The 18,863-nt window shown below is 36.7% G+C and overlaps 1 protein-coding gene across 1 annotated transcript in view; it reads left to right on the forward strand.

Annotated features, from left to right (window-relative positions):
- The window catches only part of DNAH11 (dynein axonemal heavy chain 11), an 851,888-nt gene extending 836,151 nt beyond the window's left edge, over positions 1–15,737 (forward strand). Inside the window, 3 exon segments of the mRNA XM_053715724.1 lie at positions 11,159–11,341; positions 11,424–11,539; positions 15,602–15,737. Coding sequence (XP_053571699.1) covers positions 11,159–11,341; positions 11,424–11,539; positions 15,602–15,737 — 435 coding nt within the window.
- The last annotated feature ends 3,126 nt before the right edge of the window (positions 15,738–18,863 follow it).

An 18,863-nucleotide genomic window follows, 5' to 3' on the forward strand; every position in this document is an offset into this window, starting at 1 on the left:
ACTGAATTGTGGGTGTGGTGAGGGGTGTATTTATAGGCATTTTGAGGTTTGGGAAACTTTGCCCCTCCTGGTAGGATTGTATATCCCATACGTCACTAGCTCATGGACTCTTGCCAATTACATGAAAGAAATTAACACTATAGATAGTTACTTAGAAACACTAGAGATTTCTTCAATACTGGATGAAGACAGACAACTGATAGACTTACCAATAACATTACAAGAAATTAAATCCACAATACAAGCACTCCCCGCGGGTAAGTCTCCCGGTCCTGATGACCTTACAGCTAAATTTTATCAATTACTCCAACACCAAGTAAGCCCACATCTACATACTTTCTTTACCTCAATTGACCAAGGCAATCCCTTTTCTCAGTCATTACTCGAGGCCTTAATCATGGTTATCCGAAAACCAGACAAACCTAAGGACCAAGTAGGGAATTATAGGCCTATATCCCTCATAAATGTGGACATAAAAATATACGCTAAAATACTTGCGACTCGGATGAATTTAGTCTTAACAAACATAATACACCCAGATCAGGTGGGATTTGTGAAGGGGCGAGAGGCAAAAGACAATACAATCTTACACTCCATGCAACTAGCCTTAGATAAACATAGCCCCCTTACCCTTCTTTCAACAGATGCAGAGAAGGCTGTTGACAGTGTGGACTGGCACTTTATGTGGTCGACCCTGTCGAAGTTTGGCTTTTCCAGCACTTTTATCACCAGAATCCAAGCATCATACAATTGCTCACGCACTAAAATTAAAGTAAATAGTAATATCTCACAAACTCAAGAATCTGGGTCTGATAATCCCCCAAAATGCACCAGATCTGCTCAACAATAATTTCATAGCATTACAAACTAACACACGGAAACTGTTAGAAACATGGCACAAACAAGGCCACCTATCATGGATGGGGCAAATCAATACTGTCTCAGAACTTAACAAAAAATGATAGATTCCTTCATTTGGTCTTATAAAAAACTCAGAATTGCCAAATATACATTATACCTTAGCAAAGAAGACGGGGGCTTCAATGTCCCTAATATAAAAAATTACTATAGAGCAGAACATTTGGCCAGGGTAATGTCATGGAACCACGCAAGTCCCTCTAAATTATGGATCCAAATTGAAGCCATCTTATCCAACACTCAATATATGAGAGACATAAATTTGCTTCCTAAATCGGCTAGAATAGATACCTTCCTAAATAACAGATATATCAAAGCTACTTTAGAGGTATGGGACTATGTAATCACACATACAAAATGAATATCTACTCCAGTGTCCCCCTTAACCCCACTATTTTTACAACATAGCACCTTCACTCACACAAATCCGAAAGAGGTATACCGGAACCTACCTATCTATTTAATAACCAATACTGTTTATGTTAAAGATCGTGTCTTATTAAATGAGGAACTAAGGTCCTTATTTTTCAGACTGGTACTCCTACTTACAAATCAGACATGCAATCACTACCAGTCCATATAAGCAAGATATTCTGAGACCCCTCACACCTTTTGAGAAACTATGTATCACTCCTACTACATAGAAAGCATACTTCTCTATTATATATAAAATGCTTGAGGTTCATTCCCAGAGAAAAAACACAACTATTTAGTGAAATGGAACTCAGAGTTGCAATCTAACATTGATGATGACGGATGGAAATGATACTTTAAAATGACTCATTCCTCTTCCATTTCACTAACTCTAACTGAACTTAAATACAAAATATTAGCCCGATGGTATCTTATACCTCAACAATTACAAACCATATATCTTAATGCTTCTTCCAGTTGCTGGAGAAGATGTGGAGAGATAGGAACTATGACCGACATCTGGTGGTCCTGTCCTAAAATTGCAAGCTATTAGTCACAAATAGAATGCTGCATAAATCAAACATTAGACACTAGTATTACTCTTAACCCAAACATTATCCTCCTTAATCACACACTGCATCTAGGCTGTATTTACCATACAAAACTGCTTCATTTGATGCTAACATGTGCTAAGAGATTAATCCCTAGAATCTGGAAGACACAACAGATCCCCACCTTCTCTCAGTGGGCTGCAGAAGTTGACCATATAATCAGACTTGAGAAAATGCACTATTGTTATACAGGGAAACGCGATTTCATACTTGACATAGTATCTCTGTGGGAACAGAGGATGTATGGTGATTCATAGGCATATTATGTTTTGTCCATACCATGACAATAATATTATATCGAACCACTTACTCCAGGAAACTCTTTATATCACAGTGTAATTGTGACTATTGTTCTATGATGTATTTTAAAAAATCTGTTCAACATATATATAGGATATATCCTATCTTATTTGCTCCTTTTGTTCTCTCCCTTTACTCCCCCCACTTTTTCCCAACCCTACCCTCTCTATCCTATATGCACACTATGTTAAATAAGAAAATATGGGTTGTTCTATAGTACTGTATCTGATTTGAAAATACATGTAATTATCCTATGTACTATTTTGTGTATTATTGTAAGAATTTATCTGGCCCAATAAAAAAACATAATTTATGTAAGAACTTACCTGATAAATTAATTTCTTTCTTATTGACAAGAGTCCATGAGCTAGTGACGTATGGGATATACAATCCTACCAGGAGGGGCAAAGTTTCCCAAACCTCAAAATGCCTATAAATACACCTCCCACCACACCCACAACTTTTAATGAATAGCCAAGAAGTGATGTGATAAAAATAAGGAGTAACAAAGCATACAAAAAGAGGAACTGGAAATATGACTTTGCTTTTATAAAAAAAATCATAACCACCATAAAAAGGGTGGGTCTCATGGACTCTTGCCAATATGATAGAATTTAATTTATCAGATAAGTTCTTACAATCCTACCAGGAGGGGCAAAGTTTCCCAAACCTCAAAATGCCTATAAATACACCCATCACCACACCCACAATTCAGTTTAACAAATAGCCAAGTAGTGGGGTGATAAAGAAAGGAGTAAAACGCATCAACAAAGGAATTTAGAAATAATTGTGCTTTATACAAAAAAATCCTAACCACCATAAAAAGGGTGGCCCTCATGGACTCTTGCCAATATGAAAGAAATTAATTTATCAGGTAAGTTCTTACATAAATTATGTTTTCTTTCATGTAATTGGCAAGAGTTCATGAGCTAGTGACATATGGGATAGAAATACCCAAGATGTGGAAGTCCACAGAAGAGTCACTAGAGAGGGAGGGATAAAATAACAACAGCTATTTCGGCTGAGAAAATTAAATCCAAACAAAAAAATAAGTCTTTCTTTAAAATTTCAAGAAAAAAACTTAAATCATAAACAGAAGAATCAAACTGAGACAGCTGCCTGAAGACATTTTTTACCAAAGACTGCTTTTGAAGAAGCAAATGCATCAAAATGGTAAAATTTAGAAAATGTATGCAAAGAAGACCAAGTTGCTGCTTTGCAAATCTGATCAACTGAATCTTCATTCTTAAAAGCCCAAGAAGTGGCAACTGATCTAGTAGAATGAGCTGTAATTCTCTGAGGCGGAGACTGTCCCGCCTCCAAAAAAGCCTTGTGAATCAAAAGCTTTAACTAAGATGCCAAATAAATGGCAGAGGCTTTCTGACATTTCCTGGAACCAGAAAAAAACCCCAAATAGACTAGAAGTCTTTCTGAAATCCTTAGTAGCTTTGATATAGTATTTCAAAGCTCTTACAACATCTATAGAATGTAAAGATCTTTCAAGAGCATTCTTAGGATTAGGACACAAAGAAGAAACAACAATTTCCCTACTAATGTTGTTAGAATTCACAACTTTAGGAAGAAATTTAAACGAAGTCCGCGAAAAATCTTTATCCTGATGGAAAATCAGAAAAGGAGACACTCAAGATAGAGCAGACAATTCAGAAACTCTTCTAGCAGAAGAGATAGCCAAAAGGAACAACACTTTCCAAGAAAGTAGTTTAATATCCAAAGAATGCATAGGCTCAAAAGGAGGAGCCTGCAAACCCTTCAAAACCAAATTAAGACTCCAAGGAGGAGAGATTGATTTAATAACAGGCTTGATACGAACCAAAGTCTGAACAAAAGAGGGAATATCAGGAAGTTTAGCAATCTTTCTATGAAATAAAACATCCTGAAGAAACTGTAAAATTCTAGGAATTCTAAAAGAATGCCAAGAGATTTTATGAGAAGAACACCATGAAATATAGGCTTTCCAAACCTGATAATAAATCTTCCTTGAAACAGACTTACGAGCCTGTAGCATAGTATTAATCACTGAGTCAGAGAAACCTCTATGACTAAGCACTAAGCGTTCAATTTCCATACCTTCAAATTTAGCTATTTGAGATCCTGATGGAAAAATGGCCCTTGAGACCTAAGGTCTGGCGTTAAAGGAAGTGGCCAAGGTTGGAAACTGGACATCCGGACAAGATCCGCATACAAAAAACCTGTGAGGCCATGATGGTGCTATCAGAAACACATGCAATTGGATCTTAGAGATCACCCTTGGAAGAACTAGAGGCGGAAAAATATAAGCAGGTTGGTAAAACCAAGGAACTGCTAACGCATCTACCATCTCCGCCTGAGGATCCCTGGACCTGGAAAGATACCTGGGAAGCTTTTTGTTTAGATGGGAAGCCATCAGATCTATTTCGGGAAGACCCCACATCTGTACAATCTGACAAAATACATCTGGATGGAGAGACTGACGGCTGAGATAATCCGCTTCACAATTTTTTACTCCTGGGATATGTATCACAGAAATTAGACATAAGTTGGATTGTGCCCAAGAAAGTATCTGAGATACTTCTTTCATCGCTAAAGGACTGCGAGTCCCACCCTGATGATTGACATATGCCACAGTTGTGATATTGTCTGTATGAAAACAAATGAATGATTCTCTCTTTAATAGAGGCCAAGCCTGAAGAGCCCTGAAAATAGCACAGAGTTCTAAAATATTGATTGGTAACCTCCCCTCTTGAGGATTCCGAACTCCTTGTGCTGTCAGAGTCCCCCAGACAGCTCCCCAACCTGTGAGACTTGCATCTGTTGAAATCACAGTCCAGGAAGGACGAACAAAAGAGGCCCCTTGAATAATCTGATGATGGTCTAACCACCAAGTCAGAGAGAGTTGAGTGTTGGGATTTAAGAATATCAATTGTGATATCCGAGTATAATTCCTGCACCATTGATTCAGCATGCAAATCTGCAGAGGTCTCATATGAAAACGAGCAAAGGGGATCGCGTCCGATGCTGCAGTCATGAGACCTAAAACTTCCATGCACATAGCCACTGAAGGGAATGATCGAGACTGAAGGTTTAGACAGATTGAAACCAACTTCAAATGTCTCTTGTCTGTTAAAGACAGGGTCATGGATACTGAATTTATCTGGAAACCTAAAAAGGTAACCCTTGTCTGAGGAATCAAGAAACTCTTTGGTAAATTGATCCTCCAACCATGTATTTGAAGAAACAACACAAGTTGATTTGTGTTAGATTCTGCTAAATGAAAAGATTGAGCCAGTACTAAGATTTTGTCCAAATAAGGAAACACCACAATACCCTGCTCTCTGATTACATATAGAAGGGCACAGAGAACCTAGCTGTTGCTAGGCCAAATGAAAGAGCAACAAATTGGTAATGCTTGCCTAGAAAAGAGAATCTCAGAAACGGATAGTGGTCTGGATGAATCGGAATGTAAAGATATGCATCCTGTAAGTCTATTGAGGACATGTAAGGACCTTGCTGAACAAAAGGCAGAATAGTCTTTATTGTCACCATCTTGAAATTTGGGACCCTTACAAATTGATTCAAAAACTTCAGATCCAGAACTGGTCTGAATGAATTTTAATTTTTCGGGACAATGAATAGATTTGAATAAAAACCCAGACCCTGTTCCAGAAGTGGAACTGGTACAATTACCCCTGAAAGCTCCAGATCTGAAACAAGAAAAGCCTGAACTTTCACAGGATTTGCTGGAACGTGAGAGAGAAAAAATCTTCTCTTAGGAGGTCTTATTCTGAAACCTATTTGATACCCCTGAGAGACAATATTCTGAATCCAATGATTCTGAACGGAACCTACCCAAACGTCTTGAAATAATTTCAATCTGCCCCCCACCAGTAGAACTGGATTGAGGGCCGTACCTTCATGCAGTCTTGGGGGCTGGTTTTGGTTTCTTATTAGGCTTGGATTTATTCCAACTCGAAGATGGCTACCAATTGGAGCCAGAGTCCTTAGGGGAAGGAATGGTTTTCGGTTCTCTATTCTGATGAAAGGAATGAAACCGATTAGAAGCTTTAGATTTACCCTTAGTCTTTTTATCTTGGGGCAAAAAAACTCCTTTCCCCCCAGTAATAGTGGAAATAATAAACTCAACCTGGGAACCAAAAAATTATTACCCTGGAATGATAGAGATAGTAACCTAGATTTAGATACCATGTCAGCATTCCATGATTTGAGCCATAAAGCTCTTCTAGCTAAAATAGCCAAAGACATAGATTTAACATCAATCTTGATGATATCAAAAATAGCATCACAGATAAAATGATTAGCATGTTGAAGCAAACGAACAATGCTATGCAAATCAGAATCTTTTGCCCGTTGTGCTAAGTTATACAACCAAAAAGTTGATGCAGCCGCAACATCAGCCATAGAAATGGCAGGTCTGAGAATATAGCCGCAATGTAAATAAGCTCTTCTTAGCTAAAATTCAATTTTCCTATCTAAAGGATCCTTAAAAGAGGTACTATCTTCCATAAGAATAGTAGTACGCTTAGCAAGAGTAGAAATAGCCCCATCAACCTTAGGGACTTTTCCCCAAAACTCTAACTTAGCCACTGGCAAAGGATACAACTTTTTAAACCTTGAAGAAGTAACAAAATAAGTACCAGGCTTAGCCCATTCCTTAGCAATCATATCAGAAATAGCAACAGGAACAGGAAAACTTCAGGAGTAATCACAAGAGGTATATAGACAGAATTTAAACGTTTACTGGATTTATTATCAAGAGGACTAGACTCCTCAATATCCTAAGTTATTAACACTTATTTTAACAATGAACGAATATACTCAATCTTAAAAAGATAACTTGATTTATCAGTGTCAATGTCTGAAGTAGGATCTTCTGAATCAGAGAGATCCTCATCAGAGGTGGATATATCAGTATGTTATCGGTCATTACAAATTTCATCAGTATTATGAGAAGTTTTAAAAGACCCTTTACGTTTATTTGAAGGCGGAATAGCAGCCATAGCCGCCTGTATCGCATCAGCAATATAATTTTTCATATCAACAGGGATTTCATGTCTATTAGATGTTAAGGGAACAACAGATTCTGTACTAGCACTAATAGAAACTTTTTCTGCATGCAAAAGCTTATCATGACAACTGTTACATACTACAGCTGGAGATATAATCTGCACTAGCTTACAACAGATACACTTACCTTTGGTAGAACTGTGTTTCGGCAGCATGGTTCCTACAGCAGCTTCTGAAACAGGATCAGATTGAAGCATCTTGTAAAATGTAAAAGAAAAAATAAAATTTAAACAAAAATATCTTATTTCCACATATAGCAGTTTCAGGAATGGAAAAAAATGCAAATGCTAAAATTGGCAAAAAAGCAAATAGCTTTCTGAGCATAAAGAAGGCAAGGAACATTTAGGAAGTGGGGTAAAATAAAACTAAATTTTTTTGGCACCACGTATGATGCACAACGCAAAAGGAAGTATATACATTTTTTGGCGCCAACAAACATCTGGAAATGACACAAATTGCGTCATAACAAACACAACTTTGCGCCAAACAATCTGGCATCAACTAAGACGCAGGAAATGACGTCATCATAGATGCACATTCGCGCCAAGAATGACGCAATAAAGTCACTGGAATAGTATATACTGGGGAGGCAAATGATAAATGAAATTCCATTAGCGTAACCTGAATCATAAACACGAGAAGACTGTTCATGAGAAGACTGATAGAAGGTCACTCTTGTAAAGCAAATATCCATGGATCTGCCCTCTAGAGACTAATCCATGATAACGAGATCCAGAGGGATCCATACAATCACTAAGAAAAAGTAAGGAAATACATTCTAAATGTAGAGAGTAGAACCACACCAGTGCTGTAATAGAAAAGATAGTAACTTCAATATATGGAGTAGCAGCGGTGTCCTTTCACAATTATAGATATACAACTGTTTGACTATATGTGACATATATGTGACAAGAACAAAGCAAAAAAATGAAACAGTTAAAAAATGGTAGATTCTTTCTTAAGAAGAGTATACCCTTTTACCGTCATAAATAGCAGATAACGAGATAAGAAATTACTGAGGTATCCTCTCACAGTGCCAAGAAACCGCTGCACGGTAAGAATAACATTAATGGCAGGACCTGGCAATACTTCAGAGTCCTCTACAGGTAAACAAAATGATATACCATGGGACACAATATTTAACATTTGTACAAGGTATGGAAAAAACAGAGAAATCTTCCACAATAAGGGACCACATCCTTGTAAAACATGTAACAGTTGCACCACAAGAGGAAAATACTTAAAAGTTCCCTTGCCAGAAAAGGAAGTCTCTTGCAGAGCAATACATAAACCGTAGTACTGGGAATAGAAAACACTGTGTATTCCCTCATCAGAAATATATTCTAATGTACAGAATATATAAGCTTTATTAGCAGTTTTACAAAATACTGTAATATTCCTTAACAAGAAAATTAATTAGATTGCACAGTGAAACTGGATATGGAAAACACTGTAGAATTCCTTAACAATTAAATGTTATCTATTGCACAGAGATATATAAATTCTACTACCAGACATACAAACTTCTGTATCTTTACAAGTAAATGTATTCATTTACACAGCAAACTATAAATTGTAATACCAATTATGTAAACAACTGTAGCATTCCCTCACAAACAAATTTAAGCTATTGTACACGTACAGCATTTATATGTACAAGCTATGCAAAATACTGTATTACCTTACAAGCAAATGTATTTTATTGCATAGCAATATATAAATTGTACTACCAGTTATGCAAATTACTGTGGTATGCCACAAGTAAATGTATGCACAAACAGACTGTACAATAAGGAAAAACCCAGTCTGTCAGTTCCTAAACAGACTGCTGCCATCTGACACATACTTAAGGCTGTTCTGTCTTGTCCCCAGTGTTAGTTGGCTAAGCCTCTTTAGTTTGCTAAACATGGGAGCTTATATGTGAGCCAAAATGCTGTACACTGGGTTGTAGCAGAAAAAGTTGGTGGGCTGTGTAATTCATGAAGGTACTTACCCCACAAATAGCCATCGGGCTGTTCTTACCCAGCTGACTTCTGAGGATACAGAAGAAAAATCATGCTGTACTGTAACTAACAGTAGAGGATATACTGAGGGAGTACATCTTCATGGCCAGACAGGAGGAGGCTAAGGAATGTCCAAGCATTACCTGTGACAGGCTTGTGAGCACAACCCCATAGAGAAGTTTTACATTGCATAGCCAGTACTCTCCTATGACCCTCTCTTCCAGGAACTATTCGTTGAGGCGATTGAAAAGGCTTATTTCTAGGACTAGGGGCCATTTAAGACTGTAGCTTTGACATATACAGCCTTCAAGTGCTTGGAGAACTGAATTCACACACATTTGAGATACAGTATAAAAACAGCTCTGTTTATTTTAGAAACACATGGAGTTTATATACTATTCAGACATACATTGAAACACATAATCCTTAGCTCATTCTTAAAGGGACACTAAACCCAAAAAAATTCTCTCATGATTTAAGTAGAGAATACAATTTTAAACAACATTCCAATTTACTTGTATTATCTAATTTGCTTCATTCCTTAGATATTGTTTGCTGAAGAAATAGCAATTCACATGTGTGAACCAATCACATGAGGCATCTATGTGCAGCAACCAATCAGCAGCCACTGAGCCTATCTAGATATGCTTTCAGCAAAGTATATCAAGAGAATTAAGCAAATTTAGATAATAGAAGTAAATTAGAAAGTTGTTTAAAATTGTACTCTCTTTCTGAATCTTGAAAGAAAAAATGTGGGTTTCATGTCCCTTTAAGGTTGAATAACGACAGATGTATCCTACTTAGTGTTTCTTATATCTTTAGGTCTAAGAGTAGATTTGACATTACAACAAAAAATAGGAATCCTGAAATACACTTGTAATGTATAGTTCTCCTTTTGCCTTTGCTTGTGTGGTCAACATTTCTTGCATGTGACTAGAGAGTTCAACAGTACATGTATAGTATTTATACAGAGTTCATGATTTACAACAAATTATGGTATTAAGTTTGATACAATAAAGATACATAACATGTAGTTATAGTTTAAAAATAATGAGGTAAATAAGGATACATACTATAAAATACAAAGTATAATATAATATATATAATAAAATATATTCTTACAGCGATATTATTTAAGTAAACTTGAAGTAGATACAGAGCACCTCTATCTTCGCCTGCCTCCTAGACTAGACAAATAAATAATGGGAGGGTCATGGAGGTGGGAGGGATATTTAAGCCTTTTGGTGTGGGATGTCTTTGGCTCCTGGTTGCCAGGCGATGTAATTTCCACAAGTAAGGATTTTCGTGGACTAGCACCACTATAGAAATAAGTGACATCTACATCTAATTAACTTCAAAGGGCTCCAATGCACTTATATATACATATATACACATAAATACATAATGTACACATATATAGACATACATATCAATCTTTAGACATGTATGTTAAAGCCCTTTGACAGCTTTTCCCCCCCAACACCTGAGACCTCATATCTTTGAGCCTTTATAACTTTTTTGTTCAATATTTTTATTAACAATTTGTATTAGATGGTGTTATGAGATACTGTACTTTGTAGTGTATTTTTGGTGTGTTTGTGACATTTTTTTTTGTTTTGCGAAAGTTAACCAGAGCTCCGAGGTTGTGCTCAGGTGATCGTGTTTAGTTTCAACTTGTAATACGAGCGGAAAACCCAACGCGCAAAAACAGACGAAATAAACCACTTATCGCTTGCATGTAACTTACTACGCCACTCGTAATCTGGCCCTATATAGGGTACTTAGACATTTTTATGTGATAATTATCTGTTTGCAATGATTTTATCCAAGGTTAAAAATATAATCGATGACATACTGGAGAAGCTTCCAGAAGAATTTAATTTGTTAGAAATCATGCAGAAGACAACAGAACGAACCCCGTACATCCTTGTTTGCTTTCAAGAATGTGAAAGAATGAATATTCTCATGCTTGAGATTCGCAGGTCACTGAAAGAACTTGATCTGGGCTTGAAGGCAAGTTGAATCAGTTGAACATATATATTTAAAATGTTTTAAATAACACAATACATTAACATATTTATGTTTGTTACACCAGGGTGAATTGACAATTTCTTCTGATATGGAAGCATTACAGTTAGCTCTGTACTATGACAGTGTTCCTAACACATGGACAAAACTGGCTTATCCATCAACATTTGCATTAGCACAATGGTAAAAGTAATTTAAGATATTGCATATAGTATTTATTTTTTGATGTTTCTCATTGTAATGTCTTTTAACCTTTCCAAACCAATACATATTAGAAAAATCCTATTAAATGGATCACTGAAACCACAACACTATAAAGGAAGATAAAGTTAAAATACAATATCTTTCTCAAATGTTGTTTTCCTCTTTTGTTAGGTCACAGTGACAATCAGTTTTGAATATCTGAATTTTCTTGTGTGCCCTCTTTTTAGTTTATAAACACAATAGCTGGAAGTAATTAGGGTGAGATTACATATGCGGTGTCGGGCTCAAAACCCGGCGTAGCCAATTTTTTGCCGAATCTAGCGATCACATATGCGGCACTGCATATAAGTTATGCACGTATATTTCACCCGTCGGCTGCAGTTTTTGCTCCCATAACATAACATAGAACAGACGTCGGCAGTCGGTATCACATATTCAGCGCAAGGACTTATGCGCAGAGAATTGAGAAATTTTACTCCCATTCCACCTTGCCACACATAGGCAGGCGCAACAAGCCTTGCGCTGAGTATATAAGTACCGTAACTTCCTAGAAGCCTTATCAAACACCTAACGCATGCGCAATATCCACCCCTTAACCACCATCCCCCCACCGCAATAACTAATCAAATCTATTAACCTCTAAACCTTCAACCCCCACAATGCAATCTACCTATTAAAACTATTAACCCCTAATCCGCCAACCCCCACATCGCAACTACCTAATAAACATATTAACACCTAAAACGCCAATCCCCCACAATGCAAAATATCTAATTACATTATTAACCCCTAATTCTCCAACCCTCACATTGCAAACTACCTAATAAACATATTAACATCTAAACCGCCAACCCCTTATAAAGCAAAGTATCTAATTACACTATTAACCCCTAATCCGCCCATCCCCACATCGCAAACTACCAAATAAACATATTAACATCTAAACCGCTAACCCCCCACAACGCAAAGTATCTAATTACACTATTAACCCCTAATCTGTCAACCCCCCACAACGCAAAGTATTAATCTGATATCTAACACCCCCTAAATTAACCTCCCCAATTAAAATACAATTACATGATTACAGTAAAATAAAAAAACTAAGATAACATTAAAATAAAAAAGCTAACATTACAAAAAAAAACAAGAATAGAGAAAATAACTAATTATCCAAAATAAAAGTTATTTCTAATCTAATATCCCCTTAAAAACAAAAAAGCCACCCCAAAATAAAAAAAACCCTAATCTAACAATAAACTACCAATAGCCCTTAAAAGGGCCTTTTGTAGGGCATTGCCCTAAGTTTAACAGCTCTTTTTCTTAAAAAAAAAAATACAAAGTACCCCCTAACTGTTCAACCCCCCACACACCCAACCCCCCAAAATAAAAAAGACCTAACTAAAAGAACCCTACTCTACCCATCAGCTATTTTACTGCCCATGAAAAAAACCTATCTAAAAAAAAAAAAAAAAAAAAAAACGAACACCCTGAAATAGGTACTCTCCATTGATGAAGTCTGGTCATCCATATTTTAGGCGGTGGAGGTCTTCTTCCAGCCTGGCACCATCTTCATCCCAGTGTTGCAGTCATCCGACATGGAGGTCCTCTTCATGTGATCGTCTGCCGCACACTGAAGATTGAATGCAAGGTACCTCTTTTATATTGGGGTACCTTGTATTCCTATTGGCTGAAAATGTCAAATCAGCCAATACGATGAGAGCTGTTCTTATCTTATTGGCTGATTTAACATTTTCAGCCAATAGGAATCCAAGGTACCCCAATATAAAAGGGGTACTTTGCATTCAATTTTTAGTGTGAAGTGGACGATCACATGAATATGACCTCCACGTCGGATGACCGCGCTGCCTCCGCACCACATGGATGAAGAAGATGGATGTCCGGACTTCATCAATGGTGAGTACCTATTTCGGGGTTAGTGTTATTTTTTTTGGGGGGGGGGGTTGATTTTTTTTTTTTATTTTCATGGGCAGATTAGGGTTTATTAGTTAGGTCTTTTTTATTTTGGGGGGTTGTACTGTTAGGGGGTACTTTGTAATTTATTTATTTTTTTAGAAAAAGCTGTTAAACTTAGGGCAATGCCCTACAAAATGCCCTTTTAAGGGCTATTAGTAGTTTATTGTTAGATTAGGGTTTTTTTATTTTGGGGTGGCTTTTTGTTTTTAAGGGGGAATTAGATTAGGAATAACTTTATTTTGAATAATTTAGTTATTTTTTGTAATGTTAGCTTTTTTTATTTTTTGAAATCTTAGGTTTTGTTATTTTTTTGTAACGTTAGGAATTTTTATTTTTCTATAATGTTAGGAATTTTTATTTTGTGTAATTGAAATTTAATTGGGGTTAATTTAGGGGTGTTAGGTTAGGGGGCTTAGTTATTAGATTAATACTGCATTGTGGGGGGTTGGCGGTTTAGAGGTTAAAGGGACACTGAACCCAAATGCTTTCTTTCGTGATTCAGATAGAGCATGAAATTTTAAACAACTTCCTAATTTACTCCTATTATCAAATTTTCTTCACTCTCTTGTTATCTTTATTTGAAATGCATGAATGTAAGTTTAGATGCCGGCCCATTTTTGGTGAACAACCTGGGTTATCCTTACTAATTGGCAGATAAATTCATCCACCAGTAAAAAAGTGCTGTCCAGAGTTCTGAAGCTTAGATGCCTTCTTTTTCAAATAAAGATAGCAAGAGAACGAAGACAAATTAATAATAGGAGTAAATTAGAAAGTTGCTTAAAGTTGCATGCTCTATCTGAATCACGAAAGAAAAAATTTGGGTTCAGTGTCCCTTTAATATATTAGTTGTTTGCGTTGTGGAGGGTTGGTGGTTTAGGTGTTAATAGATTAATTATGTAGTTTGCGTTGTTGGGGGTTGGTAGTTTAGGGGTTAATAGGTTTATATTGTGGATTGCGATGGTGTATTAGGTCTTAATAATATTTATTAGTGGTTGCGATGGTGGGGGGTGGCGAATTAGGGGTTAATAATATTTGGCGTGTCAGTTTAATTTTTTTTTAAAGCCAGTTTTGATATTTACAGGTGATTTCAACATTTTTTTTAGTTACGTTCCGCAAGATGATTTACTGCTGTAACTCCAGAAATGTGTAATTGAGTACGTCTCAACCTCACTAGTTTGATCGACTTACGGCAGTATATCATCTGCCGGTGCCCTTTATGTGATTCACCCGATGTGCAAGGTGAACTTACAGCGACGTGGGTTTCAGCAGTTAACCTGAAACTTACTCCACATATGTAATCTCGCCCCTTGTCTCTGCCGGAGTAGTAGATTCCACATTTGGGTGAGGGTGCTGTAGACAGAATTGAAACTGTGGTGATAATGGTGAAAGGTCTATCAGAAATAGCTTCAAAAAAGCGACCAAAAAACAAACAAACCATATAATAGCATACTAACAGATCTAAAAAAACAAAAACAAATTTAAAATTGAGTCACACCATATACTGCCACAACTTTTATACTACCACCATTGGTTTTTAATTGAACGTTTTGAAGATTTGGATACATCAATCTATTTCTTAGTCTTAAAAAGAATATGAAAAAGCTAACAAATTAGATAGATTGATTAAAATGGAATACATCGAAATGCCATTACTTCTAGATTTGTGTGGCATCTGACTCCTGCACTTTTTTTCTTCCTTCAGTATATTACAAAAACAGCAAAATAACACAATATCTTTATTAGACCTGCATAACGTTTTCTGTTAGTAATTGTGAGATCAAGAAAAAGTTAGCTGAAAGAAAAAAGGGAGCATGATTACACATCAACAGGAAGTAGCATTTGATCTTTATTCTATATTTGAATTCTAATCATACTGTGCCATGCCTAATGTTATTTCTATATGTATTGGGATGTCTATGTCAGTCAAAGAGGCTAACATATTTACTTTATATCATATAGGCTAGGATTATTTCACTCCATGTTGGATATGAAATGGCTGAAAAAAATAATTCAAACTTGATTTTGTTACTGTGAAGTGTTTAATAATGTAGTTAATTTGCCTAATAGGACGAATGATCTTCTTTTGCGATGTCGTGAACTTGATACATGGACGCAAGATCTCGTATTACCAGCAGTAGTATGGCTTTCAGGGTTTTTTAATCCTCAGTCCTTCTTAACAGGTGAGTATGGAAAACAAATATAAACTACAAATGACACCTTAAATTATTTATAAAAATCATGGTTCCTGCTGCTTTGTTAATGTGTCATGCTAAACAATCAAAGTTAAAAAACAAATAAAAAAACATTAAATACAGTAGAATTGCATAATCAATAAATGAATCATAAAACAGCGGTAAGTAATGATAAATAAGGGCGGGACAAAAAACACCCCATCTTTTTTTCACAGGAAACTAAATCCACAACCCAAATAGAACCCAAAAAATAAATTGGAAGTCCTTCATTTTCAATTTTTTTTTTTATAAGACCGACAGGCAAAAAACAAAAAAATTATGCTGAGACTACTGTCTGAAGGACTTTACTACCAAAGGCTGCCTCAGAAGAAGCAAAAACATAAAAATGGTAGAATTTAGTAAAAGTATGCAAAACTGAAGCCTCATTCTTTAAAGCCCAAGAAGTGGCAACTGATCTGGTAAAATGAGCAGTAATCTGCTGCGGCGGAGTCTGTCCCACCTCTAAGTAAGCTTTATGGATCAGAAGTTTCAACCAAGAAGCTAGTAAATTTATATCCTTGTTTACAACCAGAAAAAAATGGTAAACAAACTAGAAGGTTGTCGGAGCCCTAAAGTATTATATAGATACTACTACAGGTTACAAACATCATCAAAATTGTGAAGAGGACACAAAGAAGGCACAACAATTTTCTGACTTATATTATCCAACAACACAACCTTAGGCAAAAAGTACAAACTTGATTCTCAAGACTGCCTTATCCTAATGGAAAATGAGATAAGAAGAATCACAAGAAAGAACAGATCATTCAGAAACTCTTGTAGCAGAAGAGATAGCCAAAAAGAAACAAAAAACTTTCAAAGAAAGAAGCTTAAAATCCACCTTATGCAAAGCTTCACACGGAGGAGCTTTCAAAACCTTCAAAACCGAAGTTAGATTCAAAGGTGGAGAAATGGTCTTAACAAAATTAATATGTACCAAAAGCTGAACAAAACCATGAATGTCAGGAAGATTAGCAATCTTCCTATGGAACAAAACTGAATATCTGCCCTTCCAAAGAACCATCCTATAAGAACTGCAAAATCCTAGGAATTCTATGAGAAGGCAACGAAAAGCCATGATCCATACACCAGACCTTATGTTAAATCTTCCTTGTCACAGGCTTACAAGCCTGAATCAGAGTCTCAACCACAGAATCTAAAAAAAACCTCTGTCTAAGAACTAACCGTTCAATCTCCATGCCATCAAGCTTAGAGACTTGAGCTCAGGGTGGAAAAACAGACCTTAAGACAGGTCTGGCAGGAGAGGAAGAGGTCATGGACATCTGCATACCAAACTCTGGACCTCGCAACGTACCTGGGAAGGTTGGTGTTCAACCAAGAGGCCATCAAATCTAGCTATGGGAGAACACAAAGATCCACCATCTGTTTGAAAACATCCTGATGGTGAGACTATTGCCCTGGATGCAGAGAATGACTGAGAAAATCTACCCGCTCAGTTGTTCACTCTTGGAATATGAACTGCAGAAATCAGACAATTGTTTTTTCCCATGAAATGATTCAAGATACTTCCCTCATGGGTAGGGAACTGAGAGTCCCCCTTATGATTGATATACACCACTGCAATGACATTGACTGATTGAAAACAGATCAGACTCCCTTTTCAACAGAATTTTAGAACATTTATTAGCAACCTCACTTCCCAAGGAGCCCAAACAACCTGTGCCCTCAGGAACCCCCAGACGGTCCCCCAACCTGTACTACTTGCATCTGTGGTGACCACAGTCCAAATAGGATGAGCAAAAGAAACCCCCTGCATAATAAAGCTGATGATCTAGCCACCAAGACAGGGACTGACCTATGTGATCCAGAAAAATCTCTTGAGGCAGCTGAGTATGACCCACTGGTGAAGCATACAAAGGTGAAGAGGCCTCATCTGAAAACGAGCAAATAGAATAGCATACAATGCAGTTATCTTGAGACCTAGTACCTCCATACAAAGATCAACTGAGGTAAAAGAAAGACTGAAGGTCTATACAGGCTGAAACTAGTTTCAGCCTTCTCTGATCTCTTACAGAATGTTTAATGGAAACTGAATTTGTTTGTACCCCCCAGAAAAGTTACCTTTGTTTGAGGAACCAAAGAACTCTTTGTAAAGTTGATTTTCGAACCATGCTGTTTAAGAAACAACAGATTCTTCTTAATGTAAATTTGGAGCATGAACCAAGATATCATCCAGGTAGGGAAGCACAGACAGAAGGAGACCCAGAATCTTTGAAAAAATTCTTGGAGCAGTAGCCAGACCAAATGGTAAAGCAACAAAATGAAAGTACTAGTCTAGAAAGGCAAACCTTAGAAACTAATAATGTTCCCTGTGATTTATAACATGAAGGCAAGCATTCTTTAAATATATTGTGGATATAAACTGACCTTGCTGAAGAAAAGTCAAAATACTCTCAATTTTGAAAGTAAGAACTCTGAATGTTCCCTGCTTCTTTGGAAAAGATTTGAATAATAAAATCCCATCCCTTGTTCCAACAATGAAGCAGGACCAATCAGATTCCAGATCCGAAACTGACTGAAAAAAAAAAGCTTGAGCCTTCAAATGATCCTTTTGAAACATTGGACAGAATTCCTTCCTCTGGGAGGCCTTGTTTTAAAACATATTCGGTAACTCTGAGAAACTATATTTAGCTTCCTGAAAAAGGCTCAACCTGCCCCTACCAGAGCCTCTGGGTTGGGGGCCACGCCTTCATGCAGACTTGGAAGTAGGGGTAGATTTTTTTTGTACTGTTTAGGCCTGTTCCAGTGAGAATTAGGCTTCCATGTGGAGCCAGAGGGAACTTGCTTTTGAGATGAAGAATCAAATTTTAGTTCCCTGTTCTGACTAAAAGAATACAAATGATTAGAAGCTTTAGATGTCTGGGTAGGGCTTGCTAATTGGTGTCTAAATGTAGCCACCAATCGGCAAGCACTACCCAGGTGCTGAACCAAAAATGAGTCAGTTCTTAACCTTACATTCCTGCTTTTTCAAATATATATATAGCAAGAGAACGAAGACAAATAGATAATAGGAATAAATGAGACAGTTGCTTAAAATTGCTGAATCATAAAAAAAAAATTGGGTTTAGTAACCCTTT

This window comes from Bombina bombina, chromosome 5 (assembly GCF_027579735.1).
Source record: "Bombina bombina isolate aBomBom1 chromosome 5, aBomBom1.pri, whole genome shotgun sequence".
Taxonomy (NCBI): Eukaryota; Metazoa; Chordata; class Amphibia; order Anura; family Bombinatoridae; genus Bombina; species Bombina bombina.